Genomic DNA, 23,389 nt, shown 5'->3' with positions numbered 1-23,389 from the left:
GGAGTAACCGTATTTTGGCTCTCGCACACTGACAGCTTGTGGAAATGCACATTGTAATAAAGCAATTTCCTGTATGCAAATGTCCTGTTTACACATTCCTGCTCCAGTCATTGTCACTTGACAGATTGCTTGAATATGAGGAAAGCGGCTATACTATGAAAAATGAGAATAGTAAGACTTCAATAAAAAAAAAAAAAAAATCCATTGTATGTGTACTCGCCGCTGTAGACATCCTTGAAACTGATGTCACGGGGAAGATCCCGAGTTTCGCATAACCACACACACACATACAAATTACAGAAAGATCAAGGCCACCATTCACAAGAGCTCTATAACAGTATGCAAATAAAGGAGGTGATGGAGAAGCTTCTCCTCAATGTAATGGGGAAGAATGAAGGGTGTGAAGGGTTAAGGAAATGAGCATGTGGCACAGGAATAAAGGGAGACACGAGTGAGAATAAGTAAGGAGAACAGGAAGTGCAGACGTGACAGAGGGTTATTGAAAGCGAGAGGATGCTGCAGGAGACAGAATGGTCTCAAGTCTCTGTGTGATGCATTCAGTGTTGCCGTAAGATCTACCTGACTGTCTATCACTAGCAGAGAGGATGATGAGATGTGCTGAAAGTGCTCGAGCACACCTGCAGAGCTAATTCACAGCCTCTGATTCACTACTGCCATTCTGCGCAGGCTAAATGCAAGTCTTTTCACACTATGGGGTTATGCATTACCTACCATGATGCAATCATACCAATCAGCACTTCTTTCTTCAAAGAACACCTTTCAACTACTGTTGGAAGCCATCTACGTAGTGCGGCGTGGCTGGATAAAACACACGAATCCAGTCACTTCTGTGAGTGTCTAGCCTACATTCACAGCATAACTAATTATTTTAGCATTCTTTTCTTCCTTAAGGCAAAACTTGAAAGAAGTTTTGTTTTGACAGAGAATTAAATTCTTTCAACTTCCACATGAGGTGAAAGATGAGAAGAGGTGTGGGTGAGGGCGGTGTGAAGGTGTCTGCCTAACTAAGACAGTGACCCTGAGTGGGAATGTCATGCTTATTAAGCCAATTATCCTCTCCTGCCCGCAAAGAGCAAAGATGGGCAAAGGTGGCCCTGACCTCAGGGGTCAAAGGACACGTGACAGGTAAGACACTGATGTCAAAAGCACTTGCATCACGGTGTGTGCTGTAGTAACCTTTTGAAATGACCCCAAATTTAATCAAAGACTGACCTCGGCCTCCCTTATTAGCAACTCATTACATTTTGGTACACAATAGTTTTTAATGATTTTGCTCAGAGTAATATGAGTCTCAAAACTTTTCTGAATGCCCTACGTGGCGCGCACACGCATACACACAAGCTGTCATTTTGCTTCTTCCCTGTTCCCAATCACAAGGAGATACAGGCCATTTATCCACTCACAGCACTTTTTAAATGGTGAGAGTGATAACTGGAGAACAACAGCTCCAGATTCTCATCTCAAAGCACTAATATGATGAGACGGGTGCTGGGTGCATGGGGGCAGGCAGTATAATTAAGGTCTCTCCTCAGAATGTAATCTTTCAGGGAAGAGTCTGGGCGGGGAGCGGGAGAGATGACGGGAGTGCAGGGAGAACAAAACACTCTCCATCTGGGAGCAGCGAGATGAAGGCCTGAGAGCCGGTATTCCGTTGGGGAGGTGAGGAGCGAAAAGTGAGGTAAATGGAAGGTAATGCTAGGCTGGTGAAGCCAGCCAGCCTCTTTCAGCTCCCCAGCTATTCAACTCAATCCTCTGTGGAGCCCCCATCAGAGCTGGTGACTGCTCCTGGTCCCCGGAAAAAAAGATGATGGCATGAAAGGGGGGAGGGAATTGAGCAAGGGACAGAAAGGAGAGTGGGAGTAGAAGATAATGGATGTTTGTTTATTTCACACACACACACACAATTGGAGAGCAGTAACCAAGAGGACGGTCATGGTTGCTATGCATCCTGGAATATTTTAGCTTTTTTCAGGAGACAATTGCTGTTGTGTACTATTATTACAGTCAATCAAATCCGGCATTAAATTCTCATCAAACTATCAGTGATCACGTGAAATATCAGCTCGCTCATTCACGGCAAGAACACGAACCATTAGACAGCTATTATAGGTCAGGTAGATCGTGAGGCAATATGTAGAGAACCTGACACTTATTTTATCAACCTTGTCGGCATAAATTCTCACCGCTAATCTCCCCAAAGGCTGTGCGGTTGGTTGCGCTGAATATGTTTGCATTTAAAGGTGTCACCCAAACCTGACAGGTCCTTACACTACTGCTTCCAGGAACAGGATAATTCTCACTGCAGATGTTTCCAAGGATACACAAGGTCACTCCCTAACTAACTGAACACATGTATGCATATGTTCAGTTACTTAGGCGGTGACATCACAGGTTGTCCAAAACTTGGAAAAGTTGAAGAAAGTCGGCGTGTTAATCAATTCAACAACAAAGTGTCGGGTAGCAGAAGAAATGTAATGATCCAGCAACGATGCGAGTGAATACACGTACCTTGAAACATGACAGACATTTTCTTCTTGTAGATGGCAAAATCAGTCTCGAGGAAGACGCAGAAAATGACCCGTTTGATCTGCACGGGAAGAAGAAAAGATACAGAAGAGTAATTAATGAGTGTGTTCATTGCCGAAAGGGCTCTCTGTGAATCTGATGAAGAAAAACTAACCGGACAAATTTAGATCTGACAATAGTGGTCGCCACTCGGTAATCTAATTAGTTACCCCAAAGACTATCTAAACAATACAAGCTGGGACAACTTTTGGCACGTAGTACGGCACATTACATCAGAATAGGCATTATTTAATGGTGCGTGTGATAAGGGCCTAAGCTTGTGTATGTGAAAGGACATGAAATCAACATTAAAAGTTAAGGAATAAACTTGAAAATTACAAGAGCAGTAGCAAATTAATTATAAAGCCATAATTAAAAATGCTGAAAAGAAAAACACGGAATAATTACATTTTGTACTGAAACCTCATTTAAATGCCACAAATACATATTTTGTGAAATCAAAAGCGTTTAATATAAAACAAGATTTTGACTTATTATTTCCTGTTTCAATGTAATAAAAAACAGTATTATGAGAATGCTTCCCAAACTAACAACAAGGATAGTTTCATTAGCTATTAAACTTCAGTCAGACCCTGAAATATCTGGAGCCGCTACCATTTCCCTTTAAAACAGGCAGGTCTTCTGCACTGTGTCAGTGCACTGTTATTTAGTAGGTTGTTCCGAGCATCTTGCCACAGTTCTGTCTCAGGTGCTTCTGTCTCTACGTGGAAGCAGAGCTCCACAGGGGTGGAGGGTGGTGGGGGGGATACCATCTGTTTCAAGTTTCCTTGTTGTTTTTGTCACTGAAGTTAGTTCTTTATGCATCTGGCTTTATGCTTGCCATGCTAATAAATTTGGCCCCAATCAGACCCTCTGAAACTGTGTGATGCATAAGAGCCTAAAACAAGCCAGAGCTATAAAGTGACTTGACTGATGATGCCACAGCCTACTGTCTTTTGTTATTGCCATGGGTTTCTACTTGCTGCTAAGATAAAGTAAACAAATGTATTCTACTGTATGCCTGTGGAAAAAAAGGTCTACAAAAAATCAGCACAGGGGGGTTATGAAGGCTCCTTTCTATTTTATGAACTAAACAAACAGCAGATAAATGGCTGAATGAGCTCACTGACTCCTACACTTCACTTGGCAAGAAGTTACAGTTGCAAATATTAAATATTAATTAACCTTTAGTTGACTGCTATTTCCTCTGCTGTTTTTTTGGCCCAGTCTAAATTCATAATCATTATGTTTTTCACTTAGAAACTTTAAGCACACTGAATACTGAATGGTTTCAACCTTAAAGCACAGAGAGGATAGATAGATGTTAGGTTACACAGAAGTCTGGTTGCCTGGAGGACTTAGCAAATAATCATGCAATCTGTACAAATCTGTATAAATGCATCACAAAGATAAACTTTTGTTTTCTTTACCTCTACATAAGTTTAATTTTTCACCTTTTAAAAGAAGAGAGCTGCTTTGGGTTTAAGACAGATCCACTGGCACTGTGTTTTCCACACTTTGACAGTGTGTCTAAAAACGATTCACAGAACTCAGAAGAAAGAGGTCACCTCTTTCAGTCTCACCCTTCTCCAGCAGAGTCTTAGATGTGCAGGCATCAGTCACGGTCACAGAGACGCATTACACACCACGGCAGCAGATAATCGCTTGACTGAATAATGGCAATTTTACACAACAGCCGTAATGCTAGCTATCTGCTCGCCATCCTCCTCCATGCAGGATTTTATGTTCCAGTGGACAAAGGGGGCCCACCAGCTTTAGCCCCATTCCTGACCTAGCCCAGCACAAGGATCCAATTCAAAGAGACACCCTTCTGGTGCTCATACAGACATACATCTATTAATAGTTTATGATCTGTGCTTTGGAGTAAATGTTAGGAGCTGCATCTCGGATGGTAACATTTTATTTTGCTAGATGTCTTGGGGGGGCTTTGTTCATAAAATGTAGACTCACTTTCTCAACCCTTCAACCCTGACAGAAAATGAAAGAATGCTTTAAGCCTCCTTTGAAGTCGTGGGCTCGCTGACAAACAGAAAAAGCAATAATACGCCAAGATAGTGCATACCACTGGGTGCTGGAAGGCCACAGGACAGCAGCTCCCCAGGAATTTCCATCACTCTTTTGTGACGCTCCATTCTAAAACCGACTGCCCACTGTGAAACAGGATGAATCATGGATTCATGCTTTGCATCGCACAAAGAGGCTGGTGTGTGCGTGCATTTGGACACACACATACCAGGGGTGCTGATTACATTTCGCGTATGCCCTATTAGATGTGATAAAATGGGAAATACTGCTCTGAGGGAATATGAGCTAAAGCCAAAAAAACAAAACAGAAAATCTCTGTATCCATGTCATGTATACGCTCTCTGTTTCTCTCTCCCCGACTGTCAATCTTTTTGTCTAGTTTCTGTTGCTCCGCGTCCACATTCTGCACAAGGCTCAGGCAGCGTCTTTTATTCTGCAGATCAGAAATACATTGTATGGTCTTTGACAGACATCAGCTAGACCAGGATGCCAAATGAAACCAAAAATGCCGGAGCTGAACATTGACATTCAGTCTGTATCTAAACAAAGTGTTGCAAAGAATTCATAAGAGCCAGAGAAGGTCTGATCTGTGACTTTTTCTCTTAAAAAAAGTACATTTCACTAGTTTGTACCTTAAAAAAACAGAGGCAGCGTGTCAACTGCGTGCACAGGTATGGTAGCATAGTCATCGGAAAATGATCCATCTAACAGTTTCCCTGAATAACAGTCAGACTCCTGTGCACCTGATGTTTTAATCATTATTTTACACGGACAGGGAACAACACACAAATCATTTTATGGGATGATACACATAATGTGACTGCTGTTATTCTGGAAGGACGACATGGTGAAAATTGGTTCTACAAAAAAGCCATTTCTGGCCAACCAGGGTGACAGTAAGGATTAAATGAACACTGCAGAGTAAAAAAACTGTTACTAAATACTTAATTTTAGATTTTTGACTTTGGAGTGGAGATCCCATATTTCAGTTTGAGGATGTGAATCGCGCATGTGTGTGTGTGTAAAGTGTGCACCCTGTGGTTACCAAGGTTGGAAAAGTTAATGGAAGACTAATTAGAAAGCTGGGATCACTGCATGATAACCTGCCCACTCATTACTCATCGCTGATTGGAGGGATTTTTGTTAGGGTGAGCACAAAAGGACCAGGTCCCCTGGCTGTACACAGGGCGGACGGTCATATTAACAGTAATGCTGCAAAATAAGGTACAAAAATGTAACTGGCCAGCAAAAGCTAATAATTCAATAGACCAAAAGGTTATTGAGAGAAATGATGTGTTTTCTGTCTTTGCTTAGGCATGAGTAAGCTTGTGGATGCTTTATTAAAACAAAACAGGCCCTTCTTTAATTTAAAAGCAGTTAAAGTGAAATTTAAGATATCGTTTAATGTATTCCAGCCCTGTTTTAAAAGTGTTGAGATCCTAATCACAACACTTTTAAAACAGGGCTAATTAAAAATGGTGCACAATGCTTATTTTAGTAAACTTTCCACAGATTAAAATCACCAAGTGTGAGAGTGAGCGATTTAAATGATAGAAATCAAAATATTTGAAACACTGAAATTATGTTGTTTACTTCCTTTAACTTATTATGTCTTATTATGGATCTTTTTACTTAGTATTACTTACTATTTACTTAGGCACCCCCCAGTTGCATTACAAATCCTGGCTTATGAATTGTGAACTAAATGTTGGATGACTGGATGGTTCTTCTAATCTTGAGCCCAAAGTTGGAGGATGTATGATTTCCAAAAAGAATTTTCCTTTTTTTCTTTATCAGACCATGAGACAGTTTTTGACTCCACCTCTGCCCATTTTAAATAAGCAAGCTTGGGCTCAGAGAAGGCGGCGATATTTCGGGAACTTGTTTTTTTCTCCCTCTCTCTCTCTGCATGGCCAAGTTTTAATTATGATTTGTGGATTTAGCGTTGCCAAGGCATTGATTTCCTCCATACTGGTTTTCAACACAGTCATAGACATTCAGTACTGTTTTTGGCCTTTCACTTTGCAAATGCGATTGCTGATATTTCACCAGATTCTCAGAATCTTTAAATATTATGTGTATGATGAAATCCCCAAGTGGGAAAACATTACTGTAAACTATGAACTGCTCCACTATTTCCCATTGTTGTCTTTCACTGACTGCCGAGGCCTCTCCCTGCCTTTACTTCTGATAGATTCTCTCAGTAATTAACACTTTCCAATAATATCTTAATATTTTAGAATTTGATATGATGCATTTGAATTATGTTCAATTAAATATCCAGTTTAAAGTATTTTCAAACTAGTTGGGTCTCTTTTTAGTTACATTTCTCACAAAATCCCAACTTTAAAGGAGACAAAGGTTGTTCAGTATTTCATTCCTGATGAATTAGTATTAATTTGTTGTGATTTTTACAATGAAGTATGCCTATTTTCAGTTGTTTCATTAAAATGCTCTCTAAAACACTTTGCTCATCTAGCCTAATCAACTCAAAACCTATAACTCTCTATTATAATTGTGAACAAACAGGTCTTATCCAAACTGTCTATGTATGAGACTAATTAAAATGATAATGCCATGAGTTCACCCCATGCATTTGTAACTCATTAGCGTGGCACATGAAATGCTGAGAAACAGGATTTGGGAGTGGCTAGCTCTGTGACATGGTGCCAGACGCATGTGCTGCTGTGTTCATGAGCAGCATGAGACGATATGAAATTGCCATTAGTGAACGTCTCGTGTTTTCATGAAAATCTGTACGTGATTTTTAATTTGTGTATCGGTGGTTCATCATTGTGGCATGCAGCTCACCAGGTGCACCAGACACCTACTGGCTGGCTAACAGATAAGCTGTCATAGCTGGCCACCCATGCCCATAATTACATTGGAGGCACTGCCAGCAGAATCTGACATGCAGGCTCCACGTACGCACTTTTGCTACTTGCATTTCCTTCTTGGTTCTGTCACAAACAATAATAGGGACAGGTTGCCCTAGCATGTCTCCGCCAGCTGGAGCCTGAACCCAAGGGAGAGCTGTGTCTGTGTATCCTATGCCGTCTCGTTACAGGCGCGCTGGCAGATGTAGAATCCTGAAAGCTTACATCCAGATGGACAACAGCAACAAGAGACTGATATACAGTATTTGTAGCAGAAATAATTAATTCCCTTTATTCAAAACATGTTCAGGGTTGTTAGTGAATGGACTCTGGGTAGAAGTAGACCTTGGCAGGTCACCAATCCATTAGCGCAGAGGAGCATATTACTGTATATACCATACGTACATACACTGTAAATATATACTGTATTGTGTTCGTTTTCTTTGGGTTTTATTCATCTCTGACGTTACATATGTGACATATGGGTCTTTTTCCTCAGTTATCATACGCTACTAGCACATGTCATTGTTTGATACTGATTGAATAATTTCAGGGAATTATTCGTGAGACAGAAATATCTCCATAAAACGCTGCCGTCTAGCTGCATCATCAAAGCCATAATCAGTGAGCACTCGTCTCCTTTGTTGTCGGACGCGCCGGATTGGATAGAGGGTTCACTCTGAGGCAGGTGGACCATATCCAGGTTTATTACTGACGTAATTACACACAGCTGTGTCCCCCCTCACCACTGGTGCACGGAGCCTGCAGCGAAGGAAAAACTCAGCTTGGATATGGCGTTTATGTATCGTCTTATGTAAACACACAACCACGCCGAAACATTCCTAGATCTTTCGCGACCACGATGGCGCAACGGGCCGGTGCGCGTTTTGCTACTTCAAGTCTCCTTGTCGCTGTGACATCCCCCATGCCTGCTCCGTTTATCTAAAGCAGAGATTAGGCGGGGAGCAGGACTGACAGTAGAAGCCAGGCGCTGGCACTGGTTACGCAGGCAAAGCCGCGAGTGGCTCCTCCATTTGACTTTGATTGACCTCTCTGCCGAGAGAGCTCCAGCTTCACCTGCAGCAGACTGGTGAATTATCATTTCAAAGAAGTGCCCAGAAAAGGTTATCCCTTTGAACAAAATGCCTCCATCCATACATCAAAGGACGAGCTTGACAGTGGGCTTTGAGAAGGCACGGTTACGACCAAAGCCTGGAAGAAAGTGCTGAGCTCAAATTCTTACTTCCAAAAGCCAGTCGGCGTTAGATGCCCACTGTATCACGATAAGGGCAAGGGGATCGTCAATGGAGTCGGCTTAATATTGTAAAACAGACCTCCGATTTTGATAGACGCTTATGTACACAATTATGCATGAGTGCTCAGCACAGTGTGACTAAATAGAAGTGATAACATTCTGGTAAGCTGCCTGGTTATTTCATCAGTGTAAAACATCACTACGCCGCTTCTAAGGCTGTACGCAGTGCAGAATATAAAACGTTTTGACAAGAAAACGCTGCCTTGCTAGATTTGGAAAATTCCATAAGATAATATATCAGCAATTTGTATGTTAATTCAACAAATGCTGCATGTGCCTCACATATTTTACACATTAGAGCTGAACAAATAGTTCCCACCGTATTATTCAGGCTTCATTGCTGCGTGGCACTGTAGACAAAAATTGGAAGTACAGCATGCTTCAGGCATCGTGCATTTTACTGTAGCTCACATTTTCAAAAATTGTTCTCTCAAACTGAAAGAGACAGCATTTGACTTTCACAGGCTTTGAGCCGTTCCTGCCAGCTCCCACTGCCAGCAGCACAAGCTCTCTGCTATCTGATTTAAAAAAAAAAAAAAAAGACAGACATGACTTCGTCAGGGAAAAGTCACAGTTCACCCGGTGCATTTTACTTCTTTATGGACTCCTCAGTATGTTAAGAACATCCAACACAACAGCTGAAATATTCTGAAGTGGCTGCTTTACTTCTGCAAAATGAAGAAGAATGTGACTAATGGTGCAATAGCCACCGCTGACAAATTTGCCAGTTAATATGAATGGTCAAATAATTATAATGATGGAATACCTGTGTTGATTCTATAGGGAATAGGATAAGTGTGAAGGAGAAAGATTGGGTCATTTTCTAATCCTAAAGATGAGAAGTGCAACAGCAGATGAGGTCACGGGGGAATGATAAAGGAAGGACGAATATAAGAGGTGTATCTATGATCCATGACTGCATCGGTAATGATCTGACCTCTGGACTGCCGCTGGCCTATAACAACCTATACTGATGAGGTGTGTGTGTGTCTGTGTTAAGGCAGAAGGTGTACCGTGATAACTTCTTCAAACCCGCACGAATGCATAAAGTCAGACCTTTTTATTTAGCTAAAAAGGAAATACAATATTTTGAGTTTTGAGTCAAGGTAATGCGGTTAACTTCTTTATTTTGGCTTCTTGAGCGTAACTATTGTAACATCTTTCAATATTGCAACTAATGGCTGTCTGTAGAGCAAAAACACATATTCTATAAAAAGTCCAAAGACAGTTTATTGAAAAAGGCATGGTTTCATTAAGAGATGTTACTACTAGATAGATTAAATAGATATCTACTACCTGATTTATGCTGCTGTCTTCTTCTACACATCTTTAAATTGTGTGAAGGGATGATACCAGCTTTACTTTACAAAAATACAGTTTGTCTCCACAACTGGATGAAACATATGCATTTCCTACCTCACGAAACCTTGAATTTTCTGACGCTCTGCTTATTTTCTGTTTTCCTACCCTATCGTTGCTAGCTTTTATCGCCCATCAGTTGTTGATATGCATTATCTGTTATATGAAAACATGATTCCACATGCCCACAATTGCACTTGCTGATAAAATTGGAGCTAAGACTGGGAAATTACTGTGTGCACAGGTGGCACAAATTACCCCAAAATGCTCCACATTGCCTCTAGTGGTAACAATAAATACACTCAATGCTAGTAGAAAAAAAAGAACTAAAATTGAGAACGTTCATCATCCATTATCCTTACAGAGCCTATGACCCAGCATTGAAGGCACAGCATTTTCTTCCCACTGCCCCCAATGTGCTCTCAGCTCAAAACAGTTTAACTTTTGGAAAAGCCCTGCGCAGGTCAGTGTCACTGCTCTCCCCAACAATCAAAATAAAGAAGAGGCGGGACTTATGATGATGATGGTGGGCAAATGTTTGAAAAAGAAAGACTAATTGTAACCTAGCAAAATAATGCATATGATTCATGCACACGACAACCCATGCTCACGAGGGAAAAACATGCATTCCCTGACAGGTTAGCGATTAGTTACCGTAATTGGTCACCTCATCGTGATTGCTTTAGCAGATTTCTGCTGTTGCCCACAGCAATGTGCAGTATGGAAGCAGCAACTTGTCTGTGAACATTCGCTAAGTACTAGCTAAGTGATAATAAAACTACCATAAACAGGGAATATGTTGTGCCTTAACATGAATGTCTGAAGACAATTCAGTATCTTCTGTGCTTATTATGGGTGACCACAGCTATCTTCTTGTGACAAAGTGATCACAAGGAGGTTTTCAGTGTGGCCCCATGTATCTCTTTGCAACCATTTAACGGTTGAGGAATTCAGATGTTTTTCCTCACGACCAGTGGTTGCCAGATGGTCGCCAATTGGTCTCTTGGCCTATGTGACTGGGACCTTAGAGAAGCATCTATGCTGTACCATAAAGATACATTCTAGTTTAAACAAAAGCCATTCACCAGGTGCCACTTTCTTAAAATATTCATTCTGTGCTAGGATTTCTTTCTCTACGTGAGTTTATCCTCACGATGAGCGATCTTCAAAACCTTTGCTGCCCTCTCAATTCCCATATTGACCACCATTAGGCAATGTGAAGCTGAAGGACTGGAGCTTCGTCAGGATTTGTATGTACTCATCAGCTCTCCAGGATCATACAGAGGTTATCTTACTTGGTTGTCAAATCCACTAATATTTTCATATTTCCTGTTTCTCTTTCATCAGTAACTGCTCAGCCTCTGGGAGGAGGCCAATAAGTGTAAACTCAGCTGCCTGTGAGGGAAAGTGGTGTATAGACACCCTGAACCTATAAGACCTTGCTGGCTGATGAAGTCATAACACAGTGGTTTATTTATTTATTTATTCTTTATTGTCAGATACTAGTTTCACACAAGAGCGAACACTTTTGGGTCCCGCAGCAGCAAATTTATGAAAACCGCGGTGTAATGTAAACCCAATGATGTTTACCGCTGAAAACAAAAATCTCTCTGTTTCCCAGATAAATCATTTTGGATGTTATCCCTCTGCAGTGCGCAGGATTTTGCAGCAGTCAGTGCGAGTCTCTGAATGATTGTTTGGCATGTCTGACTTCTCCTTTTCAGCTGCATGTTTGCATTGCCTGTGCCTGACTGGTTCTGAAGGGGCTCTCCTTGGAGGAAATATGTGGTGTGATCCAGCCAGGTCCTCTCCACTTCGAGTATTATACAAAAGCTGCCAGATGAATGGAAATCCAATCACAGCTCCCCAAAGCAGAATTCCCTGAACTACACACCGGCTGCCATGAACTGTAAATGGAGGACAAACAGGCCATGGAGAGGCACAGAGGACACTGGTGATCTATATTTTATCTTAAAAAAAAGAAAAAGGAAATAACATATCCATGTTTCTTCAGGGGAAGAGATGTGCTACAACTACTAGAAGACTGTACACTCATCCTGTGCATTACTCGTATATAACTAGCCAATACTTGAGCATGACGATGAGTGAGACAGCGTGTGGGCTCTCCTATCTCTTGCTACACGGGAATGCTAATAATTTTCTCTAAGGTGCTACCCACTGTTTTTCCTTTTTCCTGTGGAGCTTAATGCCATAAGGTCAGGAGGCACAGGCATTAAAAAGTACGCTGCTTCGCACACACGTTCTTCTAAGTGAAGCTATTACCCCTGTGTTACGTTTATAATAAGCCACAATTTCAGGCCGAAATATGAATATTTTTCCCTTTTGTTACTTCATCCAGTCGCTGCATTAGAATTGGCTGAAACCTCAAAGAAAAGATTCATTAAAGCCCTTTTTTCCCTTTCAGTTCTTAACAGCGAGACAGTCTGAGTAGTCCTCAATACTTCATTATTTAATGTCAAATTCAAAATCTGTTATTTTTCTTCTATCTGCCATTTAGAGACAAACTCGGAATTTAAATATTCTCATCATACTTCTAAAAACCTGTGATGTCATAGTTAACCGAGATTTTCATTACAAAAAAAGGGGCCCTGAGTATTTAAAAGAATTGTGTTAAAAGGGGCCGTTTTCACGTTAAAATGCCGCGATAGCCACTGAGAGGATCTGACAGATTTACACACTGCTGAAGAAAACACAGGATGTGAGTAATGGCAAGAAATGCAACACAAAAAAGGGAAAAAAATCCTGAGAGCAATACCATATGGTTGTGTGGGCGACATCAAACATGAAAGCAAGCCTGAGACCAGAGGTGCTGTTTGACATAACTTACAAAGTGGAATGAAGATCTGAAATGGGGACGCATTAAGCAGATTTAAAACGTCCCGTTTAATGCAAACGGTAGAGAGTGTGTTTATTTAAAGCGACAGCCTTGTAGATTAGGACAATCACCAAAATAGAGATTATAGTTAAACATTACAAGACGCATAAATCGTGAATAAATAAAAAAAAATGTAGGAGAATATTGACTGCAGACTATAATATGCTAAAAGGTAGTTAACACAGCTTAGTTGAACAGTACAACAATGATAGGAGATCCATCTGTTAGTGAGATAAATGAGCGTTACAGAAAGCACAAAACACACTCAGTGATTAAAATACAGTTTTGTAGTTTTGCTTCTTTCTGTGTTGTAACTGACAGCAGGAGACTGATAGGAGGTGCCTGAAGGTGTTTGCTCTACAGATGGAAGCCTGATTAGATATTGTAGATGTAAGTGGCTCATGAGGTTTATAGTGGGTTAATCAACCAAAGCAGAGGTAAGCCATGCAGATTTGTGTAAATAAGTGTCACCCACTGAAATATTTCTTTTTGATGACAAACATCTGTGTAATAGAAGATCTCGTCACTCAAAGGCTCAGCTATGTGCTGTTATATAATGACAAAGTGGTTACCTTTACAGCTCGCCTCAACATGCACATCGCACATCTGGATATCTGGATTTCATTAGCATCTGAGATTTTTTTTTAAATTATCTAAGCATTAACAGTGAAATTTAATATGTCTTGGTATAAATTCCTGAAGGCAGATTACATCTCAGTTCTATCGTATGACTGAATATATTGAAAATGCAGATGGAGAGCCAAATAACTAAAACACTGAGCATGCTTTTTCTTAGTTTTTGACTTTATGTCCTGTTTGTATTTACTCTGAATGTAAGTGTCTGCAGCTTACATGTGAAAGAATTAATGAGTTTGCATCCGGCTGGGATTTTACTGGCGTTTATGGCTGAGCGTTAACGTAATAAGCATCCAGCTGTGAGTCCTGTCAAGCTAAAATCCAACTTAGCTGCAGATAAAAGAAAACCAAAGACCTCAAAAAGCCACGATAACACTGAGAGCACATCGCGTTCAACTCTTCATGACCTTAAATTTAGAATACACTCCTGCAAAATGCAGAGTGAGGAAAGTCTCTTAAAAGTAATCTTTGTCATCATATATAGGCTAGCATATAGACTAGCACAATCATGAGGAGGAGACAGTAATGCTCTTTACTCTCAGTGATTTGCATGATTTCTCTCAGACAGTAATATATCCATATTACTGTCAGTTTTCTTATGTGTATTTGCATCCTGTGCACTTCAGGGAACAAAAACACACTTATAACTCACACCCAAGAAAAATAAGGAGCCTTTTTTGCACCACCGTATGACGACGTGTTTACTGGTTGCATCTTTAGTTTATTTTTTTTTAAAGTTAGTACGTAGGTAATATTTTATCTACATATAGCAACTTTCAAGATAAATATCACAAAGTGCTTCACAACAAAAATGGTAAAGAAAAAAATAATAATACATTTAGAAATATACTAGAAATTGTACTTTTACATATCAGATAATGTACATGCAGAAACAGGTACTAATGTGGATGCAAATTAAAGTTTAAAAGACAACAGAGAAAGTTGGAAGCCTGACTGATCAAAGAGTTCATGGAGGGTTACTAAAATAGGCGGGGCTGTGCCTTTCAAACACAAAACAACAAAAACAAGTTTCAAAAATAATAATAAATTGATAAAGTGGGTCGAATTAGCGTGGAGAGGAGAAAAATCAAGCTCTGTGCTCAACTCCTGAATGTGAATCCAACCTTTCACTTGGTGCCAGATCAAAACAAAACATAAAAAATGCAGCGGCATCCAATGACTAGTTTACTGGTAAATAAGCAAAAAGCTAATGCACATTAGGGTGAGACAGAAGGATATCAGACAGTGTTGTTACACTCAGCGTAAGTTTTTTTTTTTTTTTTTACATTGGTAACTTTAGAGGGTCGTGCCTAAGAGACATGATGACTTCACAGGGGGTTAAACTGGATTTTACCACGAGCAGCAGCCTTTGTCCTGTCAGTTTGAGGCTCTAGGATCAAATGTGATAGTTCAGAGAAACAAAGGCACTGTATCAGATGAAGTTTCTAAACTAACATTTCTTAAACAAACAAAAACAGTGAAATTCTAGAGTAAGATATCTCAAATAAAATCTGTCTAAAAAGCTGAACAGCAGCTGTGAGAAGCCAAGCTTCGTCAAGTTTGTTTTAGAAATGAAACATTATTAACTTTTGAAACAACCATAAACTTTTCAGATTTTGATGAAGAAACATATTTTTAAAAAACTGAAGAAGAAAAATAATGATATACCTAAATACCCCAGAACAGGCCTATACCTGTAAACAATGCAATGGCAGAGATGTTTATTAAGATTTGTATTATATATATATTATAACAGTTTGCAATGACGACTGCTTCACTCCCAGTGCCTTCACTGCAACAACTGCAAATGTGTGCAGCACATCCACTGTTTGCTGTGCAGAAGACTGTTTAGCTTAATAAGGCTAGGTAAGATCGCAATGGCACGCCAGAAGATGTAAATAATTACTTACTGAGGCTGTGCCACCTGTGCACACAGACCCTCGCTCAGTTCAGACAGTATGGAGCCTGCTGCTATGTGATGCTATGGCTAAATAATAGAAGCAAAAAAGAGAAGGAGAGGAAAGAAATGTGCTTGTAAGACAGCGTCTGAAGGTGGCAGGTTCAGGGGTATAAATAAAAAGAGGTGTTTTTATTAGAAGAAAAAGAGCTGTAGAGTAGAAGGGGAATCTCTACAGCAACCAAATTAGTGCAAGATGTTGTAGTAGTCTGTGTGGACAGTCATACAGCACATATACAGACTTGTGCTTTAAAGCTTTCTGAGTGTCTTCCAGCTTTCTACAAATATCCCAAGGAAAACTCTAATCAATAGAGTGTCCGTTTTGGTCAAGCTGTCGCTTAGAAAATCAATGACCTCCCATTGCCCAGCAAACTGTTTTCCACACTGTCTCCTGTAATTTTCCTTAAACTTGACTAGAACCAAAGCAAGAGCCAGTTGTCTTCCAGCCTAATACTTCAGTAACTACCCACAGGAGATGGGTGACACTTGGCGACAACTGTGTAACATGGGCTCTGTGAGCTGCTGTAATTAATTATGCTAATCCAACATTGCTTTATATGTGCACTTAGAAAAAGACAAACAAGGATAAGTAGGAGAAGAAAGCATACTGCAGAAAGGGTATATGATGAACGAGCAGACTCACCAAGTGGCTAATACCAGGGGATGAGAACGTGCCCCCCCAACCCACCAACCCCCACCTCACTATTGGTAATACTTTAATAAACAAGGACAGCCACAGCCCTCAAAGTAATATATCCAGTCTAGGTGAGCTACTAATTACTGTTTCTGATAAATACAGAACGTTAAAGAAGTGTCTAGGGACTAATTAGATCAATGGAATAAGAGTCACTAAGCATGCAGTGCTATCACATGGGACTGTGGAGTAAAGAGGGAGAGCATTCTGTCATGTGGCAGAGACCCAGCTGGTTCAGTCTTAAGGAAATCCTCCATGCTTTATCAAGAGGAAAACATGGACCAATATAAATCTCGAGATCGAAAAATAACAACCAGTGCATGAACCAGGAGGGAAAAATAATGCATAACGCGTGGAGAATTGCAACTTTAAACAACATCTGAGCTGTAAAGATGAACAGGGACAGGCTCTACGAGGGAGTGAAGAAATGTGGTGTGAAAGCCTGTCTTAACCGCACCTCTAACCAGGTCCGGGCGGACGCTAATTTTCTTACCTCTGCCTCATTCTCAGAAATGGGTCAACCCAACACCAGACATGGAAAATAAACTCTTGAGATAAATAATTTAAAGCAATTTACAAAGTTGCTGTTACGTTTCACGGAGTGCAAAATCATTGAAAAATACTGTTAGAAAGAACCCCTAACATACTCCTTACAGCTATATGTAGGGTTGGAGTAGCATGGAGGAATAAAGCCCACATTGACCCTTGACCTCTGGAAGCGTACTTCTATATTACGATTCTGCATGCCTGTGCTTTGACCTTTTCAAATCCCTCTTTAAAGGTTGCGTGCTCCTGTGTCTGTGTGCCGCGCAGGCTCTGCAGGGGAAGCTGGCTGAGTGAGCGCACCTCGTCTCTCCACAGACTGACCTACAAAGCTATTGTATTAAAAGAACCATATTTATCACCGCTCTCCACACCACTCTGTTCTACCTGCTGCTCGGAGAACATAACCCTTCCTCAAACTCAAGTGCTCCTCCACTCAGCACTTTGGAAAGCTTTTTAGGCATGATTGGTTAGAGGGATCTCTGAAAGGAAGCCCATCGCTTGGCTGCACTGAGAGGTGAAAATGGCATTGAGGAGCCACTGAAAATTTAATCTGTCTGTGATATGTCTGTGCTTGGACATAGGAAACACAAGGCTGAGCAAGTATAGGCCAACACTGATCGCTTATTACAACAGAACTGTGTCAGGTCCTTTGAACTTTCAGTGTTCTTTACACATGCATTAATATTTATCTCAAATCTTCATAGACCCAGATTCAGTAAAATGGAAACCATCAGGGCAAAAAAACATCTTTTTCTTATTTTGTTTTCTGGGTTTTTAGAAAAAGTCCAACTCTCAAGAACAAAGTTGAAATATCAAGAATTAAGATGCCACTTCATTCTCAATATTTCTATTTTATTGTTGAAATCCCAAATTTCAAAGAAGTTCTTTACTCACATTTGCACCTACGGTCAAATCAAGTAGTTAAAATCACCAGTTAACTTAACCCCATGCATGTCTTTGGGCTATGGGAGGAAACCAGAGCACCCAAGGCTCTGATGACGACTTAGCATTGCTGGAGCACTCGCTAGTTGCGTCCACGTCACAGTAAGAGCAGAAGGTGGATGGAAATGATTGATGTGATTTATGGTGGTAAAGGAGGGCTTGATGTAACAGTTTAAAAGGCTCGACCCAAGATATGACATCCCAGTTTCAGTTTTATCATGTGAAAAGTTACAAGGTGAAGTTACTTTAGGTCTTGTTTATTACTTTAGTTACTTTTAAACTAAAGTGTTAAGCAGGTATTTTGTACTTTTGCTTTCCAGGCAAGCAAATGTTCCTTTGATTTTGTTTGCACTACTAAAAACTGCTTGCTGCAAATCTTTCTGTATTTTTTAGCTATATCATCCTAATTATCATATCACAAATTCTCTGGAAACATCACAATGTAATTTTGAGGCTATATTTCCCACTCTGACTGAATATAAAGGATTATTAACCTGCATGTGCAAGTTAGGAACCTGACCTTTCGGCTAAAGCTTTTATGTTTTCAGACAACTGAAGCTGAGAAGATTGCAACAGATGAAGAGCTCAAAAAAAAAAAAGGATGGAAATCCAAAACAACAAAGAGAGAATAGGTAACAAAGCAGGCTGGAATGATCTCACCTCTACTCTAACCCCCGAGCCAATTTCCTGATGTACTGTGAAATGTGTTTGCAAGTTTTGGTTTGATTGCAACAGAACATTCTCTATCTGTCTTCCTCCCAGACAGAAACAACACATTCGTATAAATAAATCAAACAGAAGACAAGGAAAATTGTTCTGAAGCCGCAGTTGACCACAGAAGAGGTCATATTAAATCAGGCGGCTGAGATTTAGCAACAAAACAAAACAATTAGTTGGAAACAGTCTGTAACCAAATGTAAAGACGCCCAAGGCAAACAGAGCCCCCAGTTCCCCATAATTCCTCCAATAATCTAATTAAGATACTAACTGGAACCATGGCAAGCTAATGAGAGGGCTACGACACGTCTGCACTCCGAAGCACTCGCTCGCTTTATCTTTGTGCGCTGGGAAAATAGAATTATTTCCACAAATGCATCTTGCAGTTTGATATCCGTTCTCTCCTGGAATGGTTTTGTTTTGCTTGGTCTATCTCATCTGTTCATCTCCACTTCAATCTTTTTGTTAATTCTTGCAAGACGGAGATGCAATACAATTCAATTTGTAGGATTAAAAAATAGAATTTTCTAGAAAATGTAAGTGGGTTAAATAAACGGCAGAACTTCAACAAGTACATATTGCAGTATGGTCCTTTGTCAGATATTTATAGCTCAGAGTGACAGTGGTGTGCTCTGATATGTCTCTCTCCGCGGGGATATGGCTGTGGCTCGGTACTGACACAGAGTGCATCAGTGTCCTACTGTCTTTGTGACCTAAACATACAGAGAGGCATGTTGACAATAGCGATCACGCAGCGGTAACATGCTGTCCTTTGTGCATCCTTTGCGCTGTGCGCTGAAACAAAAACCTTTAATTCAAGTGTGCGCTCGGCGTTTGGGTCCTCATTTTATTTTGGCTGGCGGCCAAAATGTTGATTTGAACTCGGTAGGGTTGGGTAAATTTAAAAACCGAGGCAGATGGTAAGATGTAAGAATCTGAAAGGCAAACTTCACTCCCTGCTTTGCGGTTTCTGCAGGTCGCCGGGGTCAGCAGACAGCTTTTCTCCTGCAGCCCATGCTGCACACACGGAAACACAGCCGGTCACTCTTTTATCACTATGACATATTGAGAAAGAAGCTGAGAAGAGATCACAGCAGCTCAAGGGAAATGCAGACCCGAGAGGTATATCTCTCCTGCATTCACTTAGATAAGCCACCGAGTCTGACAGCGCTTTCATTTCTGCACCTTGCTTATTTCATTTGATTGAGTTTTAATAGGTTTTTGGGGATAACATCCCTTTGTTTTTTGATTTTTTTTTAAAATTACGATTCAGCACGACATAGTGAAGCCCTTCTGTTTTTGTAGCACGAGTCTATTGAAAAACGACGCCGGGTTTTTATGAAAAAGGAGTGCAGACTTCAGAAAGGAATTTATTTGCTCATTGATCTTTCAACTACAATCGCAATGTCTTATTCTTCATCTGTGCTGCTCGATTCAAAAAATTAGCTTCATGAAGAACAAGTAAAACAGCCAAAATAAATAACACAAAGCTGGGAAATGAACGGGTGAGATGGTTTTTTATGAAGCCCAAGGAAAAAACTGATAATGCCACGTACTATGCACGATGTTCACCGTATAATCTGAACACTGAGGCAGAAAGAAAATTTATACTGAGGCAGTATAAACTGTCACAACATAGAGTGATAACCCAAATTTACATTTTTTAACCTATTGAAATTCATCTTGGTGTGTTATAATTGGCATCGTTTTGTAATTGTGGCAACTGCATGAATATGAATGAACAAAAGTACCATATATACATATACATATACTATATTTTACATCAGCAGGCACATCTATCTTTCAGCACACCCCAATTAAATCTGACATTCAGTTTTTGGCAGCTTTAAGCAGGCGGTGTGTGTGTTTATGAATATGTATTCCTTTACGGTGTCAATTAAACATTGGATAAACGTCCATGATATGCTTTTCATGAGCTTAAGTGTAGTCAAACTAATTCTAATTAGCTGGTTTATACGAGCGGCTCAGATTAAGCAGAAAGAGCTGTGGATGTCCCATCGGCGCAAGGCTAAAGCCCATATGTGGGACTGTGTATGTTTTGCAGGAATAATAAATCGTCTCACATGTTTTACACTTCAGAGTTGTTCGGCTTTAGCGCTTTAGAGGATTGGCTTGCCAACATTGTCGAGGAAAAACAAACAAACATCTGTAACACATTTAGAAAGTCGATAGTTGATGTGCTTTAGACGGTGTCATTAAAACATCCCAGGTTATGGTGTGTTATAAGAATGCCCAGCTATCCAGGTGCCAGGGGACATTTACTAGACTCCCAGAGGGTTTGTGAGAGAAAAGAGGATTTTGAAGTTTCACAAAAAGACAAAAAGCAGGCATGAAAACCTCTCCACCTAAAACTGCAGGAAATCTTCCAGAACGAGGATTAAGGTTCAACTTCCATCTGTGTGACGGACAGGCGAGTACTTAGCACACAATTATAATCCTTTTAAAGCTAATAAAAACACCATCATGCTGTTTCAGCATGAGGTGAGCTAGGCTGGGGCTCCCTCTGATTGGCTGCCGGCTGATGAGAGGTACACATCATAACTACCGCGCCGGTCCCCACAACAGCCTTGGGCTTAAAGGGGCAGAGGTCAGACCCGGGATCACATCAATCACACATCCACTGTGAATTCTACAGGAGCTAATTCGGTAACTAATTTATCTGGGATGGCTCCAGCCTCATGGATGTTGCACAGGTCTTTATTGCTCTGTTGAGGAGAGAGCAACTCCTGTGTGTCTGCTTCAACGAGACGCTGCATTGGGCACGAGATCAAAATAGGCTCGCTACAGTCTGATGAAAATACTAATAAGATGAAATCCTTATCATATACCAGGCACTTAGAGAAAACCGCGAGTGGCTGTTAAAATCTGGCTTCGTGCTACTGCAGGACAACCGCTTTCATCTGCTCGCACATCAGGGAACTCATTAGAAAGCCGGTCTTTCACACCAAAAACTCAACAGAACCTCAGAAAACATCTGTCTCTGTATGATACCTATCCCTCCAGCACCATCCAAGCCCCGCCCAACAACCCAGGTTAGTGGGTTAATTGGTATTAGTGACACTCTCACCTCACATGTGTGATGCAGCGACATCTAAAGTAATGACTTGACAAAATTGACTCTTTTTTTTGTAATGTCCTGCTCTTCGTGTTACTTAACCTTTTGTATAATTCATAAAAGAACAGCAAAAATACATTATTCACAAGAAAATGGTTGTTTTTCGGATCAGTTCGTGCGGCTCCAAAGCCTTTGGCGCAGGCTCACTGAGCTTGCATTGGGAACAAAACTACAAAACACCTCCAGGAGCATGAATAATGTTGAAAAGTAAACGGATATGAGACATCTTATCGCTATCCTCTAGTGAGGGAGGCAGGATAAAAAGGGTGACAATGAGTCAAAGGTTCAAGATGCATTTAAAATGTGCCAAAGACAATTTTCTGTTGTTCAGTTTTTGTCTGAAGCTATATAAACCTATCGCAGATGTTGCGCCTTTATCTCTGCTGTTTGAATGTGAACGTGAGCCCGGAGGATGAAAATATTTACTCTCTTGCTAGCAGTGGATAATGGGTTGTACCCTTGAACCAATGGGCTTGCGAGAGGAGAACAAAAGAGCACATTGGTGAGGAATCAGTACTGATGATAACATGAGCTGGACCCGGTGAATCAGCATGGGTCCGGGCTTTGTGACCTGTCACATTCAGACATAAACCAGTTACTTCAAAAGATTAAGGGGAGATTCAGGCTCTGCCTCTGTTCTCCGTCTGTAACTGAAAGGTTGTCCTTCAGATCCGTCCTGCATGCCACAAATCACAAACCAGCGTCTTGAGAAACGGCCGCGAGCACAGTCCTTAGAAGTGGATTGTGAAGAAACCTGATGTAAGTATGTGCAGCTGCCAGCTCATGTGGTTTTGTTCACTGAACTCGACTTGCAAGACGAGAAGTAGAGAAGTACAGCATGGATTTAAATAGCTTTACCATACAGCTTTGTTTTTTTCACCTCCGTTTGAAAATTAACCTCTTGAAAAGTGCATTCAACATCTGATCAAACGTTTAAACAAGTGCTGTAAGTGGCGCATCTGAATAATTACAATTTATATTTGGTTTCTGAAGGTAGCATCAAGTCCTTTTTGACGGGTCACGAAGCATCTGCAAATCTAGAATACACAGAGGCTGACAGACATCTTGACATCACACCTAATCTGCCAACATTAAAAAAAGGGTGCTGCAACAGAAAAGAATAAATGCCTCTCTTCACGGAAGCTGAATCCACGGTCTCTCCAGGTTAGAGCAACTGTGCCATTTTTAAAAATAACAAATACAGACACGCTGCCTACAGGGACCCAAAGCTTTTACCCAGAACTCTAACAGCTATAGCAGGGATATCACACCGCTGATAGATACTTTCAAATCAGATATGAGGCTTGGTTTCTCAAGTGTGTTACTTCATAACCCTGCAATTATATATCTTCATAACATCGCGCCTTTATTGTCAGATGTGATGTTGATAAATGTCACAAACTGCAAAGAACACAATGGCTGCAGATGCTTTTGACTCTGCGGAAACAACGGTAAACCCAGACAAAACGAGAACGCGTCAGAGGAAGTTAGATGAAATATTGCGACAAGCGTTTTACAATCACAGCTTAAATACATATAGATGTATTTTAAATTACCGCATCTCTGTTCCTCTATAAATTATGCATAGAGTGAATGTCATCTAGTTCATAGTAGTTTGACTGCTTAAATGCCTGTTTTCCATCACATTCCAGGCTGGGATAGTGGGCGTGGAGATGAACTCTA

The 23,389-nt window shown here is 40.6% G+C and overlaps 1 protein-coding gene across 1 annotated transcript in view; it reads right to left on the bottom strand.

The window, feature by feature from the left end:
- macrod2 (mono-ADP ribosylhydrolase 2) overlaps positions 1-23,389 on the bottom strand; it is a 397,426-nt gene that overhangs the window by 32,840 nt on the left and 341,197 nt on the right. The window contains exon 9 of the mRNA XM_031737688.2: positions 2,530-2,608. Coding sequence (XP_031593548.1) covers positions 2,530-2,608 — 79 coding nt within the window. The remainder of the gene's footprint in view (positions 1-2,529; positions 2,609-23,389) is intronic.

The sequence above is a fragment of the Oreochromis aureus genome, linkage group 13 (genome assembly GCF_013358895.1).
Source record: "Oreochromis aureus strain Israel breed Guangdong linkage group 13, ZZ_aureus, whole genome shotgun sequence".
NCBI lineage: Eukaryota > Metazoa > Chordata > Actinopteri > Cichliformes > Cichlidae > Oreochromis > Oreochromis aureus.
The sequence above is the reverse complement of the archived record's forward strand: the minus strand, read 5'-3'. Positions and strand labels throughout refer to the sequence as shown.